Raw genomic sequence first — 16,681 nt, 5'->3', positions numbered from 1 at the left:
TCTCTAACCACCCCGAAAATCCACGGGTCATGGAGGTGCATCACATGACACACCTGCCTTCGCCAACCTGATGCTCTCCAGATGCTTTGGACTCTAACTCCCATCATCCCCAACCAGTGGCCATGCTGGCTGGAGCTGATGGGGGTTGTAGTCCAAATCATCTGAAGGGCGCCATGTTGCGGAAGGTGAGGAAACGGACAAGATGGAACACACAAACACACCTGTATGTACATGCACCCAGAAGTCACAGTCACAACTCCACACATACTTGCAGTAAAATTAGGTTTGACTTACCAATTTCATTGTCATTGTATTTTTCAATGTTTTGTTTCTATTCCCCGAATATGACTCTGCCTTTTAGACTTGTGTTCCAAGCTCCAAAGGTGGCCGGGCAATAAATCTGGATCTTCTGGTAGATCTCTGGGTGGTTTGAAATAGATTGAGAAGGATTCCCGATTTCCAACTGTTTAATGATGGCCCATAACAATCATGCAAAAAAAGCAGGAAGCTCAAACGTCCCAGATAACCCACACAATTTCTCCTTAATGTAAAGATGCCCTGAGCAGTGGCTCTTCAAAGTTTCAAGCAGGAATTTTTCCAGCCCTCCCTGGAGATGCTGGGGATTGAACCTGGGACCTTTCGTATGCAAAGCAGGTGATCTCCTACTAAGCCACAGATCCAACAACCCTGAAGTCTGCTCAGTATACCCTCCTCTGTCTTAAAAGATAAAAAGGCCATTATATTGCACATCATTATATTGTATCAATCTGCTTACTACGTAATATCAGGTTAAATCTATACAACCAAGTGATTTTATCTGTAGAAAAGTAAGGGATTTTCCACATGAGGCATGGATGATGAACTCATCATTCCCTCCTCACAGCTGTTTATGGCTTCTTTAAATGATGTCACAACTCTTCAGTTTCACTTCTGTGTCTAAAGAGCACTTTTGGTGAGGGTTTTTTTTAGAGCAGGAAACATGCTGCATTTAATTGTGGAAATGAAAGAAACTGCTTTTTCACTTGTGTCTTTGCACTATTTCCCTATACCACAGTGCCACCTAGAGGTTATGAACTGGAAAAGCAGGAAAGGAAATACTCCTCCGTGTAGTGCTCAGATCTCAATTCTGCAACAAAATCAAAAGTAAATGCAGCAGATAAAGAACCTGGTGGAGAAAAGCTCATTGGCTTCCAGATCTCTTTTCCCATTTTAGGCTTTCAAATCTCTCTTTTTTCCTGCCAGCTTTTACTCCCCTCCTAAAGAAATCAGCAGCTAGAACTCCAAATTAAGGTTGCCAGCTTGCTACCCTTCTTGCCTTGTATGCCCTGTTCCTCTGTCTATAACAGCTGTCTATTTCACTAACCCTTTCGGGTGCAATCCTATGCATGTTTTGACAGGAAAAAAGTCCTACAACTTCCAGCATGCTCCAGCCAGTCTCTCCCTCACCAAAGGCTCCTGAGCATACTTAGCAGTCATGGAATCGGAGGATTGGTTCACTTATGGCTCGGTATCTGGATAAAGGGGTTCATCACACCTACTTTTTCCCCAGGTATGATCCGCGGTTTCCACCTCCGTTTCTGGTCCCTTTCACAAGCCTTCCTGGCATCGCCATTGTATCGGCAAAATATCTTTTCACTTGTTCGCTCTTCCGCTGTTGCACCCGCCCCACCTTACCCCCTTCTCCTTCCCCCTCCAGTTTATTGGTTCTTGTGGTTGATGGACATTGTGATGGGCGTGGGCACCTTCCCCCCTCTGGTTTTGTTGTGTAGCATTTTAGTGATTTAGCGTTTCATCGGCTGGGCACCATTTCTGCCTTTAGAGGTGAGATAATGCTCCCTTCTGCATGGGGCCTTTGTACCCCCTCTCTCCCTCCCCCTTCCCAGTTGAGCAGTTCTACAGATTGGAGGAAAACCACCCCACCATCCTCTTTCATCACCAAGACCTCCCTTCAACACACACGCTCCCCAAAAGGGATGTTCTGCAACATAGTGTGAGGACAGCAATACACGGGGACGGAATGGCGTTTTTATCCTGGGTGGAGAAAAAATACTGCACTTTCTCCACCCCAGAAAAACACAGAAAATGGAGGGGAAGAGGTGACATGACTGCAGGACAGGGATGACGACGTGTGAGGGTCACAGGGCAAAACCATAAACAAGGCAGGACGAAAGTGCAATAAAACACTGGTGTGATGGAGCTTAAAGAAGAGGAAGCAGAGAGTAGGAATAAATGGACAATTCTCACAATGATGTAAAATGTTAGGTGGTTCTTCAAGGGTCTGTATTGTAGACCAAAGCTTTTTAACTTGCTCCTAATTATCTGGAGTTAGGTTCAACGGGCATTAAAATGTCAAATGTGGTTCAGTTAGTGAACTTCTTCAGATGGGGGGAAATCGCGTTGCCCTCCTGCTTCTGTTCCACAATCAGGATGAACAACTTCCTCTTTCTTCACACGGGGAAGAAAGAGGAAGCAAGCAATGACCACTTGGCCCATTCAGTGGGTGTTTTATCACACAGCTTCTCCTACACACTGCAGGAAATAGTGGCAAGCATCGTTACAGGCCAATTTTTTTTAGATTTTCTGGGTCTTATTTTGTGACGGAAAAAAGAGCCGAAGGAGTGGGAGATGCGCTGGAGGATCGCTGCGTTGTCAAAATGTCCTGCGAAGAACCGTGAGTGGCCAGTCATGAATGTGCGATAAAACGCTCGTCTGAAGAAGCTCTAAGTGTAAAGTTTGGGTTTGGAGGGAGAAATCCTAACACCACCTATGGGGTCTGAACTGGCAGTGAATGACCAGCAAATGGATCTTGGGATTATGGTGGATAGTTTAATGAAAACATCAACCTACAGTGCTTCCAGATGGAGATCTCCTAGTGCTAGAACCAGAAGGCCTTGTGCAGCTGTTCTATCTTTCCCTCCTTCATGTTTTTTTTGTGGTACGAAAAAGGGAAAAACAAAAGGTTACAAACAGAAGACAATGTCATGTGGACCCTCTGTAAAATTCCTTGTTTGAGGCAGGGCAATTGCACAATAAAGGCCACACTGGAAACATCCCCACCTCCCAGGTGTGGGGTAACTGTGAAAAAGGTAAATTTCATGTTATGGAACATTAGGAAAAGGATTGAAAATAAAATTGCCCATATCATATTGCTCTTATATGGCGTGAGCACACTTGGAATATTGTGTGCAGTTTTGGTTACCTCATCTCAGAAGGGATATTGGAGGGTTGGAAACAAGCAAAAACTAAGAGCGTTGTCACACTGGAGAAACTCACGTTTCCTTACCGTCACTTCTGTCCCTCATTCTGTTTCCCCCCCCCCCCCGACGGGAAAGAGGAAGTAAACAAAGACCATCACGCCGCTTTTCCTGCTCACAGCAGGAGATTGTGGCACATTCCATTTTAAATTGATCAGGGGCTGGATCAACTCCCCTGTGAGGAAAAGATACAGTGTTCAGCTTAGAGAAAAGGCAAGTGAGGGGAGACATAACAGAGGTGCACACAATTCTGCACGACGTGGAGAAAGTGGATAGGGAGACATTTCTTTCTCTCTCATACAATACTAGAATCCAGGGTCATCCCATGAAACTGAGTGGTGTGAGATAAAAGGAAAAACGTCTTCACACAGCACAAGGTTAAACAATGGCGTTTGCTACTACAAGTTGTAATGATGGCTGCCAACTTGTATGGCTTAAAAAGGGGATTGATGGAAGAAAATGCCATCAGTGGCCTGGTTCAGACAACTCGCTAAACCATGCTGCTTAACCACAAAAAGGTTAACGGAATGCATTGACCTTAATGCATTCCATCAACCATTTTGTGGTTAAGCAGAATGGTTTAGCGTGTTGTCTGAATGAGGTCAATGGCAACTAGTTGTGATGGCTATGTATGGCCAATACAAAATTAGCAACTCTGCTCTTAAATGAGTTGCGCTTTGCCCCCATGGTCCTCAGGCATCCTGGCCTTAAGCTCCATTCACTGTTAGTTTGATTTCTTCTATTATTATTTATACAGTGCTGTCAATGTATATGATGTTATGGAGTAACATAAAGGAAAGTAGCCACTTGCCATCTAAAACGGGTAGTGAGTGAGTGGCCCTCCAGATGTGGTTGGACTGCAATGCCCAGCAGCCCAAGGCGGCATAGCCAATGGGATGATGGGATTTGGAGTCCAACCACATCTGGAGGGCCACACGTTCCCCATCCCTGATAGAAAATCTGACAATGGGGAATGGAAGATGGGGGCAAAGGTCGCAAGGGCTGGCTGTGATCCAATGCAGCCCCACTTCTTTAAACTTCTTTTGCAGTAAGTTAATCCATGAAATTCCACTCCTGTCCCCAGGCTGCTTTTCACAATGTTCTGTTAATTCTCCCCACTGAATCTTAATTGGCATCCCGCTGGCTTTCGCAGAAGGCCTTTCATCTTCACCTAGTCCGTCTTAAGTGCCTGCATGGGGACCCTTCATCCGAGCAGCCCAATTAGAGCCATCATGTGACCCCAGGCCAGAACCCCACTGAAGCCTTTGAGAGCCTGTTGAAGAGTTTCGGGAAAGAAGAAACAGATGGGAGTTCAGGATTCCGGTCTGCTTTGGGAAGGAGTTGGTATGATAACCGTAACCCAATAAGTCAGAACTGGGTGGTTGGAAGCTAATAGGCCCTTGAAGATGTAAAGAGCCACTCCAGGCCTCTTCTTCCAACATGCAAAAAGCCACCTTGCACATCCACTTTTTGTTGCTCTTTATAATAGTTGGTGGCTTTTGAAGGGGCTGTGAGACAGAAATCCACTGGAGGAGGGGTGAGATTCAGGAGACCTGGGTCCTCAGGGATGTACATTCTGATGGGCGATGGTTTGGGAAGAGCTCTGAAAAGATTCACCATCCAGCCAGAATGTTATGTTCTTGGCCTTAGAGAACAAAAAGATTCGAAGCCACCGGGGGCGGGAGAAGAGTCAGCCAAGCTGTTCTTGCCATGATTAGCGTACATGCATCAGGGCACATACATCTGCACTAATGTATCACAAAGGCCAAAAAGACACGACACATATTGTAAATATACATACAAGATACTGGGCCTGTTCTGACAACACACTAAGCCATGGTTAGGCCGCTCACCCTTTCGCTGCAAATGGTTAGTGAGATTGTTTAAACCGTGGTTATGTAGCCACCATGGTTAGGAATGGTTCACACAACACTCTAAGCCATAATGTTTAGCTCAAAATACTTAACTACTGTGGCTTAGCGAGTCATCTGAACAGGGTTTTTGTCTTTTGTTGATCCCAATAACCAACAGGAGTATTGTTTACTGGTTTACCAAATTTTACAAGTTGAGCCAGTTTTGGTGTGGTTTACATTGTGAAATGCCCAAAGAGTTTGTTTTATGTTGGAATGTCCACTTGTAGATTTAGGTAAGAGTTGGGGAATATTACAACAATAGAAAACAAAAAAGAGAAATTAAACCTTTACAAAAATGTTTTTTACAGTATGGACACAAATCAGAGAACACCATATTTTGGGCTAATTGTGTGAAGACGAAGGAAGTTTTCAGAAATAAATTATTGAGGAACAAGGCTGCAGTGATTCTGAGATAGGGTACTGTGACCCCTGAAGGGGTTAGATGAGGGTATTTATTGTATTCCTTTTTTTAGTTAGACTCTGAGATGTGGTTACTCCAATCTTTAGAGATGTTGGGATATAACACACTAGAATTATTTTAGAATGTGAATTCTAGGAGTATATTGGTTATAGTTTGTTACTTTTACAAAAATATATATTTAATTTGAGATGTTATTACACAAAAATAGTATGTGATAAACAAGATCATTTTTTTAAAAAAAAATCTGGCTGTCTCTTTAACTGCTGAGATTGAGACATGCAATTCACTTAGTAGGAACAGCTGGCTAAGAGAAATCCTTACATATATACTTTGAGAAGCTGGTTGTATTTAGTCCTCTGTGTAAGAAGTGTTTGAGTTTTGGATATTTTTTTTTGTTATTTGAAACATTGGTGCATTAGTCTGTATGAGTGATGGTTTGCAATTGCTGGTAAGTTTTTAAGTTGTATGTATCTAAACTGTTAATTTTAAGACATGTGGGTTTGTTTTTAAAGATTCTTTTGCATTATATGTTTCAGTGCCCTTGATAAAAGACATTCCTGAAATGTGTTTGGAACCATAAACATTGGTGCAGCTCTGTTTTTCTTCTTTGTTCTGACTTTTTCATCTGTCTCTTATTCCATCTATTGTTGGTGGAATTAATGCATTACACTGGTGTATGTGTGTGTAGGGACTTTGTATGTGTGAGCTGTAAATGCAAACATTGTGTAAGAAGTGGCTGGTGCTACTTTGCTGGGCATCTTCGGTGGCTCACTCTACGTCTATGTTGGTCTCCCAGCTGGCATACAGATGAGTCATATAGTCCAAAGTTATAGCCCCCAGCCAGGGCTGGGAGACCTCTGGCCCTTCTGATGTTTTTGGGCTCCATTTCCTATCAATTCCAGCCAGCCTGGCCAGTCATCAGGGATGATGGGAGTTGTAACTGTCCTAGGCAATACACACCCCTGGGACCTCTACCACCATAGAAAGCCACACTGCTGGCAAGAAACAGTACACTGAGTAACCACAGTGTACTCCAACAGTCTCAAGATCAGTGAGAAAGCATCTATTTCCCATAGGAATGACTTGTTGCTCTTTAATTTCTTTCCTTTTTCCTTTTTTAAAAACACCTTTTTTTCTGGTTGCAGGGGTGGGGTGGGGAGACAGGATTTTGCATATGATCAAGCACTAATCAGGTCCTTAGCCTGAAAGCAAGCCAAGCTAAAAGTTGGGGGTAGCAGAGGCACCTTGAGAGATGGAAAAATGTGAGCAAGTTCCATTGACATTACTAAGGCAACTCAATGGCTGAGTTCAGATGACGCGCTGTTCCTATTCACCACCACCGGTTGATTAGCCTGTCGTCCGAACTCAGCCAATGTCTGAACAAGTGTGGTTCAGAGCCCTCCTGGGCTTTCTATCCCAGTGTTCTGTTTCCAACACTCGCACCACAGGAGCTGCCGCTGGAAGCTCTTGAGGAAGGTGTGACATTGGTGGTAGCCTGCCTGCCAAGGGTAGCCGTCCTCAACCTGGTACCTTCCAGGTGTGTTGGCCTACAACTCCCAGAGTCTCCCAGCCAGCTATGTGTTGGGGTACAACTCCCAGGCTGGGGGATTCTGGGAGTTCTACCCCCAACACATCTGGAGAGCATCCTGCTGCTTTACACAGAAACTTCATTTAGCCATTACTGTTAGTGTTTGTTGCCTTATTAAGCTGAATCCTCCATTACACTAATTAATTGGATTTTTTTTCCCTAACGGACGGAAGCGGCCAGAGTCAACAGACACTCCTCAAAGAACAAGGAAGAGGCGCTGTCCCTTTAAACCCTTCCCCCCCTCCCCCTCAGCGCTCATGCCACCTCCGGCGGACACTCTTTCCCTCCCGTCTCCGCCCTAGTCCTCCTGCAGTCTAGCAGCTTCTCTAGCCTCACCCATTGCCCTCATCTCTATGGCGCCAGAGGCTCCCGATTGGCCAATCCGGGGCGGTGCCGCGTTCCTATTGGCCGGACGGTACGGCCTGGCGGGGTGCAGAGGGGAGCTGTCAGGCTACCGAGGGAGGGATTTTCCGTTGCCGGCCCTGGGCCCGGGCCTTGGAAGAGGAGAGCTCGCGCTGCTGCTGCTGCTGGACCCCCCCGCCCTCCAATGGGGGGTTCATGAGACCCTGAGCCTCTCTTCCTCCCCTCCCCGTAGGGCGGGTGAGTACCAACGGGGCGGGCGGTTGTATTGGATTGATTGACAGCCGTCCAGCAGGGATTGATTGATCGCAGTCCTACCTGGGGGTGCTTGGAGGGGTGGGACGCTTGGAAGGTCAGCGCCCGGAGGGTGAGGGCGCAGGGGATAACTTCGCGTTCAGCGCCAAGCCCTGGAGGGGCAGAGGGGCATCAGGGTGGGGCACCTGTTTGGGTAAAACCGGGGCATAAACAGAGCAAGGTGTGTGTATGGGCGGGTGTGCGCGCGCAGCGGGGGTAGGGCTCCCGCAGGAGCAGTGCCTGGGCGACGAAGATGTAAAGAGGGCTGGGATTTAGGGAAGAGGTGTTGCAATATAGACCGAGGTAGCCTGGGACTCCACCCATCTCTACGCTTTATGTTCTCTGAAGTATTCTTCTCCCAACGGCCCTTGCCTTCGACTGCTGCGCCCAAGTTTCCCTTCCCGTGCACTGACTCTGCTCATATCCCACTTCTTTGCAAGCTTCCATGCTCTTTCACACCATCCCACCTTCACCCCGGTGAGCTGTATCCGATAGAGGAGACTTGGGGAACAAGTGTGGGAAGGCTTTCGCTCGCATGGAATTGGGTTGGGTTTGCTTTGTATGGGGACCAACAGATGCACCGAAGGGCGTGGGTGGAGGCGATGTACCGACAACTTAGTTGGGAATAGAGGTTTCTCTTAGTAACTAGGCCTGTGATCAGATGGAACATGATAGTGCTTAACTGGAATGGGGAGGTGTAACTGGTTGGTACATCACAGAGTTTGAACTGCATTGTAGCTGGGCTGGGCCACCTCCAGTGATCATACTACTTGGACTGCTGATGGAACTAGTAGTGCTCATCATTGGCACACATGCCTCATGGCTTGTTGCATTTTAAGGCATTTTATCAGGTTTACGGGTGCAGCAGGCCTGGGCTTGTAAACCGGCTGATCAAGCTATGTTCTGACTAGTGATCAGGGGTGAGATGGGTTGTGGGGTCTAAAAACCATAAATTCCCGATCCACCTGATTTCTCCAAGCTGTGCTGTCTTGGCCCTACCCAGGCAGCTAGTATTTTTAAAATCAAAAGCTGGCAAGCATAAGCATGTCTTAACACTTGAAATCTTGCCATCTGCATCTTTTCGAAGTCCAGGACAAGAAGGAACCAGTGAATACCAGTCTCTAGTTAATAGAAAAGACCAAGAATCCCAGTTAGATTTTTTGGGAGTGGATTTTTTTTTTGGTAGGTTTCACTTCAAAGTGCTGCTTTTGAGAAAGATCTAAGTATTTCCTATATAGGAGCTGGACGTAGTAATCTGTCAAGCTGGCTGGCATCAAATATTTAGGAAGATTTGGCCAAACAAAAGTGATTTAAGCTGTCATAAATTGATGGTGGGAAGGAGTGGAATTGACTGTAGTACTTTCTGCTAGGTTGATCCTACTTCATTTTCCTTTGTTTAGCCTGCCCTGGAACCCAGCAGATATGACAGAATACAAACTAGTGGTGGTGGGTGCTGGTGGTGTTGGTAAGAGTGCATTGACCATACAATTGATCCAGAATCACTTTGTGGACGAGTACGACCCCACAATAGAGGTATGTAAACTTTGCAACATTGGTAGTGATTTCCCCATGGCCCAGTCCGAATGATTCTTCTGTGTCCTCATACTCCATGACCTGCCTGCTGTCTTCAGTACTTTTGACTCTACCATCTCCTCAAAGCTCCTTCCTGGGCTTCTAAAATGTCACTGTTTCTTGGTCCTCTTCCCATTGTTCTGTCTCCTTCTGTGTGCTCTTTCTGGGAGCTCTCATTCATTCTTGTAGCGTCTGCTACAATCTTTTCAGTATCTCTGAGATTAGCTGCTTTCTTCCTTTTATCGATGGCTAAAGCCCTCATCTCTGGTCACTTCCTTGCTAAACTCCTGTTGTGCTTTCCCTCCTCTATGTCTCCATTGAGGTCCGCTGTTACAATTTTTTTTTGCTGTTCTTCCCTTGGTGCTTCTGAACCCAGGATTCATACCGGAAGCAAGTGGTAATTGATGGAGAGACGTGTCTCTTGGATATCTTAGACACAGCTGGGCAAGAGGAGTACAGTGCCATGCGTGATCAGTACATGAGGACAGGAGAAGGCTTCCTCTGTGTCTTTGCAATCAACAACACAAAGTCTTTCGAAGATGTTCACCACTACAGGTAAGAAGACAGCTAGGCTTCTATAGGTCTACCACCCAAGCATCTACTTATTTCATGTCAGTCAATCCTGCCAGCAGGTCTATTGGCTAAGGGTATCAAGGGCTGTTGTGATATTGAAGATGTGGAGGCGGTTCCTGGGCCGCGCACACGCACACACGCAAAAGTTAGGTCAAAGGGGATTCTTTTCTGGAGTTGAAGGTTGCTCTAAAGTCTGTCTTAAAACACACACTTCAACAGCAAACTAACTCCAAATTCAAGTTGTGCAATTACACAAATGTGTGTGGAGCATGCAGATGTTCGCAGAGTTTCATGCTTTACCTCATCTATTGTAGTTGTAGGATGGCTCTTCCTTTTCTTTAGGTCCCAACTAGATTGGAACATAGTTGCATATATTGCTCCTCAAACATTGAGTATGTTTTTGAAATGAGCAAGCAACCCACCCACCCCGAGCCTCAGGAGTTTGGAATGAATGGAGAAATGGCTGAATACACTGGGCAGGTTCAACTCTTTTGGCTCTGGCTTTTTGCTTAAAATAGCCCCTCCCAGATGCTTTTCTTTTTACTAGAGAAAAGCAGGTGCTGGTGTGAGAGTTAAAGTGGCAAAAGGGACAGAGGAGAAAGCAGGCTAAAGCAGTCCCAGTATCACTACCCTTAACTCAAGCTTGCATCCTTTTGTAGCTTTTTGATTTAAGCAAAATATGGGGAAGGAAAGAGACATACAGTAGTAACCTGCATCTAGTTTGCACCTCAATTTATTTGCCCTCAGATGTGGGAAGAGAATACACAGGAATACTGGTGCAGGTCTTTTACTTTGTGGGGCAAACCAGGATTGTGTTTGAGAACTGTTACTGTAGGCAGTTCCGGGTGCACCTGTTTGTTGTTCATGCCTTTGCTTCTGTGTAATTCCAGGGAACAAATCAACCGTGTGAAGGACTCTGATGATGTTCCTATGGTGCTTGTTGGCAATAAGTGTGATCTGCCCTCTCGGACGGTGGATACCAAACAAGCACAGGAGCTAGCCAGAAGCTACGGAATCCCCTTCGTAGAGACCTCTGCCAAAACCAGACAGGTATGGTACTGTGCAAGTGGGAGAAAGTGGATGGTCCCTGCCTTGTTTGCTTTTGTAGTCCGTTAATGATGCCCCTAACTGGGTTTTGGACCAAGCAACAGCTGAACCTTTGCCCGATCATAACTGCTGTGTCTTGCTCAGTCAGAATTCCCAGCCTGCATCTTCCATTTATTAGTATGTAGATGAAAAGTCAGTGGCTTTTCTTGGCATACAGCCAATGCAAATAACCAACCAAGCATTGAGATTCACCACTACAAATTTGTTCTTGTATCTGAATGAGATTAGAAATGGTATTGGCGCAGGGTTCCCATTCTAATTTAAGAGCTACCCTGTAGTTTGCAACCATCCTTTCACTTTATGTTGCATCACTTTGGTGGCAGGTGGTTATCAACATGGCTTTGTGCTGCAGCTCTATTTCCAGATACCAAAAAGCTTTCTGATATCAGAGGTTGATATTAATAAATGCCTCATCTACTGGCTTATTTGCTTATAGCTTAGTGCTATGAAGAGAAAGGTTCAGCTGGGGGGGAAGAGGTTCTTGTAGATATTAGTACCTTGATTCCCCACCCTACTCCCAAGTAATATTGTTTCTGCCTACTAGCAGTGTCTTAAAAAAAAAACTAGCCAGAAGCCAGCTTGTTCACTATTTTGTGACATTGTAGTTTCCTCATGGAGTTGCCCAGCTGTGGAGTTTGGAATTTGCTACATAAAAATCCAAACCCCTGACAGATCACAAATTTGAACAAGTGGACTAATTGTGTCTTCTGTTTCTGTCTTTCCTCCATTCTTTGTGTCTTCTCATTCATCTTAAAGGGAGTGGAGGATGCTTTCTACACCCTGGTGCGAGAAATCCGAAAACACAAGGAAAAGATCAGCAATGGGCGCAAGAAGAAATCTTCCAAAAGGAAGTGTATTATCCTGTGAAGGAGAGACACTACTGCACTGTTGGGAGTGTGAAAAGCCCTTTGAGTTTGGGTATTTTCCCAAGCTGCGAGATAAATTCTGATGGCCATGCCCCCTCACCCTTTTTGGCTGCAGTGCAAAGGCAGTAGAGTTCTTAAAATGTCAATTATTTTACTATTTTTAAAACTGGGACATTGCATCCAATATGAGGAAGATTTGTAACCACATCCGATGTTCCTGTTGCTTCTTGCCCCTTCATAAAAACAACAACCGTGTTTCCAGTCCTTAGGATTATAGAAGTCACTTCTAAAAAGTGACCTGTTGTAGCCTGATCCTGCAGGTTAGATGGAAGTGATAGCGCAAAGGCAGTATCTGGGTCAGAACCTTAGGGGCCTTTCTCATTTTTGTAGCATTTTCCCTACTTTGGTTCTCCAAAGGACTGAAGAGCAAGCCGCATAGACTTGGTGCCACCTTTTTTTTCCTAGCAGGAGGATAAGCATAACTTTGGATAGAGAAGTTCTGTTTAAAGGTGAAGGTGGCGATGACAAATGCCAAGAGAGAAAATGTGGAAAGCCAAACCCTCTCTGTAGCTGAATATTTCATCCCACTGTATTAAAATAGATGGTGCTCATTTTTCTTCTTCTGGGTGGCTGAGTTCTCTATTGAGTTGTTTTCTTTCTTGTTTTCATTTGGGTTGTTTTGCATAAATTGTGAGCAAAGATTCCTCACCTTCAAATGATAGGGGGGGGGGAATACACTTCCCAGCAAGCTTGATCAGGAATATATGGTGATGAAATAACATCAAAGTGAGAGATAGGTTTGAGTAACTGGTAAAATGGCTTCCTCCATCCAAAGGCAGTGGCATCGGATGGCTGTACAATTCATAACTGCTTTTCCTTGAAGACGGTTGAATATTGGCACCAAGAGGAACATCCTTATATAATCTGCCACTGTTGCCTCCTCTACTAAATAGGTGTTCATATATTGGAAGTATAGTGATGTTGACACACTTTAGAACAGAACAGAAGGGAGAAATATGATCCAAAGATTTCTTAATTCCCTCTCCTTACTAGTCGCCTGGATATTTTGCCTAATCCTTGACAGGAGGGAGTATAGATACTTCCCCTGTTCTCTCCCAGCCAATTTTTAAGTATGAATTATAGCCCTGTTAGTGCTTAAAAACATCAGGTTCTATGATTTTTACATGTCTCTGCCCCTTCCCTACATCAACAACTCAGAATCTTTTATTAATTGCTTTGGCCTTTTTCCATGGCCCTAAGGGACTGTACAATAAATGCCACCACTTGGAATAAACCTGTGAATAAGCTACTTGATCTATGATACCAGACATCTATCTTTTTCTAGAACGGGTGCCAACTTCAGAACAATGGAGCAATCCTTCCTCTCAGGTTTGCAGTACTTATCTGCCTTTCCTGGAACAGGTTGTTATGGGAAGTTGTGGGATCTGTAGAGGCTTTTAAGGAAATGATTTCTGAATGTCAATTCAGAATGGACCTAGAATCAGCAAATCTTTTTCTCAAAGCATAGACCCTTTCAGCCTAGATTTGTTTATATCAGGTTTTGTTTGGCTTAACTTTAAAGTGTTGTAATTCCCCCTGCATCCATCTATTTGATTAAAGACCACAATTTCTTCTGTTAATGATGCTTTAAGTGGGTTGCATTTCTAGAGAAATTTTAATTTTTTTCTGCTCCCCTCCAACTTTTTTGAACAGTTCTCTTAATATATAATATTGTGCACACAAGAACTGGGCTTCTTTTTACATTTTCCAAGAATCACAGCAGCCATGTTAAAATACATTGGGCGCTTGGGTTGTGTTCACATCTGCCCCTTGAATAATCTACATATTACTTGCTGCTCAATCTTTGCTCTGTTTCTAATGGTTTGATCCTTTTGGTTTAAGATTAGTGTCATTGGAGATGGCTAATAAGGGGAAATCAGGCTGATGTTGCTACATAACTGGTCTCCCTTGGGTACCCCTGTTCCTTTCAGGGAAGGGTTTGGATGTATTTGGCAAGTTCAGGCATTCAAGCATATTTTTTCTGAAGTGTGATCAAGTGGTCTGTTCCTTGCCTATTTTGTTGGAAGAGATGGGTTCTACTTCTTTCAAAGGAACTTACCTAGTGCTGAGGGCCAGTCTCTTCCACTAGCCTTTTATTCTTTCCGGTACTGCACTAGAAGAGAAACTCAGTGGGCTAAATCCAGCAAGTATAGAAAGGTTTCTTGCCCTGCTTTGTTTAGTGAAGGGTGTTGGATGGTGTTGTCTCTAGGGTGAATAGTCTGGGGAGGTTGAAGGGAAGATACTGAGAAAGTTTGTGCAGTGCAATGTTGCAGACCTAATATGAAGGGGTGTTGATGTCACATAGTGTTTGATGTTCCTTTCTGATTATATAAAAAAGAAATCTATACACAGGCACCACAAGCCTTCTGCAAGAGTAAAACATTGTGGTGATGTGATTAAGGAAGGATGTATCTTTGCATTTATGTGTGTAAACCTTTTATCCCGACTACCAGAATTCTTAGACGCTCACAGTAATAAGACAATAAAAGTCAGAATGGTAAATATCCCTTCAAAGATGCATCTGAATGAGTGTTTCAGGATGGAACAACACTTGATCTCTGCAGACACAGGGTTCTCAAAGATGTGTGTTAGGTAATCAATGATAATGTGGGAGGGAGTTGGGAGGATAGGAAGGAGGATTGGTAGGAAGGAGAGGTGCTTGGTGCCTCCAAACTCTTTTCTATCGCGCTGGACTAATTTCTGTTATCGGAGCTTGTTGGTATAAGAAATGCATTCTGAAAATATAGGGGGAGATGGAGCAAGAGTGCAGCACCTCTTCCCATCTTGGCATTACCTGGCAAATGCATGTTTGGGAACCCTGTTTGTTGCATAACGTGTAGTTCCACACTTAAAGTGGTTGCAGGAAACTGGCAGGGTCAGAGCAAGTCAGGTCTCAGTGCTCAGCTGATTCCAGGAGGTACAAACTGCTCCAGAAAACGATAGTATGTGGATAGTGGAGTATAGGCAGGGGACCAGGAGTGCTTCTGCACTAGACATCTAGCGTGGATTTGCTGCGATTCATTCACTCACTTTTTACAGGGCATTCACATTACATTGTCATCCAGTCATCATCTTGTATTTTACCTGTAGCTCCTCCACCCTTTTTAAGATCACAGCAAGCCTTTTTTTCCCCCAGAAGAGCATAAAACCCATAAAATTGTGTCTATCATAAAGGTTATAATGAATGTATGCTGAGCTTCAAATGGCCATATCCACTAATAGGGACAGAACATAGAAGGTGTACAAAGAAAAAGCACAATACTCTCAGCAGTATGGAAAATCAATTGATGCTCTGTTTGTAGCTTACAATGGAAGAGCAATGATTGGGTAGTGCTAGGAAGCAGACCAGGTGCCCATGTATGGAGACCCTTTAACAGAACACTGCATTTTATTTAAATTTCTATACTGTCCCAAGTTCTCTGGGCAGTTCACCTAATAGGATAGGATGAGAAAGATAAAGAGCCAGTTTGCACATAATGAGAGTCCATGGGTTAAACATGGGCTGTTAGGGATGAGTGGGACAGAATTGGCACACTGCCTGCAGTGCACCAGCCATGTCCATTTTTAATCATGGGCTAACTGCTGGGTTGTTTAACCCCTAAACAACCCATGCTCCGAGTTTGCGCATCACACTCAACAGCCTATGGCCCAGCTTATCATAGGTTGTTGATTAGAAGTGCACGTGGCAGCTGCACAAGAGGCAGCTCTTCACCTCATGCAAGATAACCCATAGGTTGTTTAACCCATGGGCTACTTTATGTGTGAACCAGGTCACTGTCTGATTTTTGTAACCAGGAGGGCAACAATCACTATAAAAGAAGTAAGCTGAGATTCTCAATAATTCAAATGCTCTGCCATATACATGCTAAAATATGTGCTGGTGTAATCAGAAAACTAATCACCATGGCTCTAGCACTCTTTAAAATGGCTTGTGGTCGCAGTACATTTTAAGTAGAACTGTACTGAAGACCAGCCCTAGTGGTGGTAGCCGCACACCTATGTACTTTGGAAGGAAACCTACTTCTGCTTTCCTTGAACATGCCTTTTTATTATAGGTTAAAGGAGGCTTTTCTTAAAGATGCACTGAATTCTGGTATCAGGAAATGGTAACAACGTTACGCAAACTCCAGAATATTAGGCAGCTCCCTCCTGCCCCACAATTACCAACAGTGTTTACACATGTTAGATGGGAAGAATGAGCTGCTTCACACACACACAAAAAACTATTTGTGAATGTTGTCTCCACCTGAGGTCTGAGCTTGAAGTGATTCAGGTTATTCTCATAGGTTATTTTTATTTTTGTGTCTTAGCTTTTCCCAGAATTTCCTTTCTTCTGCATAAATTGAGGAAAGAGGTAGGGTTAGATAGGTGGTGGCTGTAGGTACTGCAACTGCAGATGAGGCCAAGTGTTTCCCTTTAGTTCAATCCAGGCAGGTTGTTGGCTGAACGATAGAATTAAGCAGAACATCACCAACAATGAAACACATGCAAACAGGAGCCCAGGAATCGCCAGTTTCTGCAGGATGTGTAGTAACAGGAAGCCTAAGGGGACATCAAGGAGCCTGTGTAGAGAGAGGATGGCATTCTGTCCTTAATGACTCTGGGATGATTTCATGTCAACTAGTTCAGCAAAGCCACAGCAGTTACGGACGAGGGAGAAGAGGAAAGTAGAC

At 44.4% G+C, this 16,681-nt stretch overlaps 1 protein-coding gene across 1 annotated transcript; it reads left to right on the top strand.

Annotated features, from left to right (window-relative positions):
* The first annotated feature begins 7,597 nt into the window (after positions 1 to 7,597).
* On the top strand, positions 7,598 to 13,257 carry LOC134407006 (GTPase HRas-like). Its single transcript, XM_063138730.1, has 5 exons — positions 7,598 to 7,776; positions 9,231 to 9,363; positions 9,779 to 9,957; positions 10,866 to 11,025; positions 11,839 to 13,257. The coding sequence occupies exons 2-5, from the start codon at positions 9,253 to 9,255 to the stop codon at positions 11,947 to 11,949; spliced, it is 561 nt and encodes a 186-aa protein (XP_062994800.1). The 5' UTR covers positions 7,598 to 7,776; positions 9,231 to 9,252; the 3' UTR covers positions 11,950 to 13,257.
* The last annotated feature ends 3,424 nt before the right edge of the window (positions 13,258 to 16,681 follow it).

This window comes from Elgaria multicarinata, chromosome 11 (assembly GCF_023053635.1).
Source record: "Elgaria multicarinata webbii isolate HBS135686 ecotype San Diego chromosome 11, rElgMul1.1.pri, whole genome shotgun sequence".
Lineage (NCBI taxonomy): Eukaryota > Metazoa > Chordata > Lepidosauria > Squamata > Anguidae > Elgaria > Elgaria multicarinata.
This window is presented reverse-complemented; position numbering and strand designations above follow the sequence as displayed.